This window comes from Bidens hawaiensis, unplaced genomic scaffold (genome assembly GCF_021521415.1).
Source record: "Bidens hawaiensis isolate Kalapana, Puna unplaced genomic scaffold, B.hawaiensis_p1.1 tig00018889_1, whole genome shotgun sequence".
Taxonomy (NCBI): Eukaryota; Viridiplantae; Streptophyta; class Magnoliopsida; order Asterales; family Asteraceae; genus Bidens; species Bidens hawaiensis.
Genome location: NW_027492870.1, coordinates 26,028 through 28,082, shown reverse-complemented (window position 1 = coordinate 28,082; position 2,055 = coordinate 26,028). Strand labels below are relative to the sequence as shown.

The window sequence follows — 2,055 nt, the reverse complement described above, 5'->3', positions numbered from 1 at the left end:
TGAATATCACAATATAAAACGTCATTTTGAGTTTTGACTAAATTAAATAGACATCCGATGTCATTTGATTGATTTCTATCGGTTGATATTGTAATTTAGGTAGAAAAGTAGGTTTCAACATCATTCACAAAAAAAAAAAAAAAAAAAAATGTCGCCAAAAGAATTGACCCATTTATCTTGTTTAAATAATTTTGTAGTAACTAATTTAACAGTTAGATGATTTTCCATCCAAATAACTAAAAAGTAATGTATGAATTATGATAGTGTTAAACATTTGATAGTACTGGTTTCCTTGCGTATGAGACTATGAAGCTACTTAGTCGTATTCAACAGGTCATGAATAGTAATGTCATGATCCTAGGATCTATAAATTTATATAATTTTTAAACAACTTAGTTTTGTTATTCATGAAAAAGTGCTTGCAACGCAGCTTGTTTGTTTGCATTTTATTTCGATGTAAAAACTTCTCTAGAATGAATTTCATAGGTATTTAACAAGGTTATTACTCTTTTAAATATGAACTTTGTTTGATTCAAATGTACTTATTCATAAACTTGACATTTAATCACACTTAAATTCGAAGGTGCCAAAAAACAAGTCTACAAGAAAAGACATTTAGAGAAACCTTAATCATTGACATCAACACATGCTGTTGACATATAAATTAATGTTGTTAAACAACTTAAACAAGAAGCCGGCTGCTTTCTTGGACTCAGTCTAATCTCCAACACCTTCATCTGTATAAGAATAACCGCCATTTCTGTCTTCCTCTTCAACACACAACCATGGAAGTCATATCACCACTGACTTCCATGGATCTCCACTCGAGTTCTCCGGCCACGGTCCCCTTTGCGTGGGAGGACAAACCCGGTGTCCCAAATCCATTATATAAATTTCTTGAACAAGATTTTGAATTCGATGTTAGTGGAGAGTTCACTAATGATTCGGTTCCGGCTGAAGAGTTGTTTGATGGTGGTGTGATCAAGCGTTTGGAGACGAAAACCAATGTTTTCAAAACCGGACCAGACGAGTCTTTTTCCAGGAGCAGAAGAACACAGTCTTTTTCTACACATAGGGGCTGGCAGGTTCCATGGGAACAACAATCACCTACAACCAACAATACTAAACCTCGGCTGGTTTCATCGTCATCCACTCTTTCTGCTTCTTCGTCTACTAAAGGATTGAAAAGGTGGAGCTTCAAGAACTTGTTTTTGTTTAGAAGTGCTTCGGATGGACGAGCTATGGACCGTGATCCGTTGAAGAAATACTCAGCCGTATTCTTTAGGATACAAGATGAGGAGTATATGAAATCAAGTGTAAGGTCCATCGAGCCACAAACACACGGGTCAGGGTCAGGGTCAGGGTCAAAGAGGAGGGGGGTATCGGCTCACGAGTTACATTATAAGGTTAACCGGGCAGTTGCGAATGACATGAAGAAGAAAACATTCTTGCCATATAAACAAGGTATATTGGGAAGCTCAGCCTTCAATCCAAGTGTTCATGCACTTTCAAATGGGTTTGGGGTTTCTAATCATAGTAAGGAATGAATAAATTTTGTTATTGTTGTGTTTGATAAGACATGATTACACGATAAATAAATTTAGTTAAGTTTGTGTAACTCGATCCGTCCAGCATATAGATCATGGCCGCGTTATAGTTTTAGTGTTTTGTTTTTGCTATTTACTTAATTGGTTAAACCTATAAGTTTCTAGTCACTCATGCATATCTTTTGAAATGTTCATGCCCACAAATCCACAATCAAACAAGTTTAATACTTTTATAGAAAGTGAAATGTCGTTCACCAAAAGTAAACATAAGGCGCTGACACATACACTTTCTGTAGAAATATGTTACACACAATGGCAAATTCACATGTCCCGGTCGAGCGGGAAAAATATGCCCCTTATGTTTTAACGAAATAAATAATGTAACATGATTTTTTTTAAATAGTGATTAAAATTATAGCAATAAACTTAACAATTAGCAAATTATGGTATTAAAATGAGTTTATCATGGTAGTAGGCTTACAAGTGTTCATGTATTATATATATAAAA

At 34.9% G+C, this 2,055-nt stretch overlaps 1 protein-coding gene across 1 annotated transcript; it reads left to right on the top strand.

Moving 5' to 3' along the window:
• Positions 1-481: 481 nt before the first annotated feature.
• Positions 482-1,645, top strand: LOC143557313 (uncharacterized). Its single transcript, XM_077046420.1, has one exon. The coding sequence runs from the start codon at positions 786-788 to the stop codon at positions 1,545-1,547; it is 762 nt and encodes a 253-aa protein (XP_076902535.1). The 5' UTR covers positions 482-785; the 3' UTR covers positions 1,548-1,645.
• Positions 1,646-2,055: the final 410 nt, after the last annotated feature.

What these genes read in the sequence shown, in the direction of transcription:
- LOC143557313 (XM_077046420.1), top strand. Translation starts at nt 786, where the DNA reads ATGGAAGTCATATCACCACTGACTTCCATGGATCTCCACTCGAGTTCT.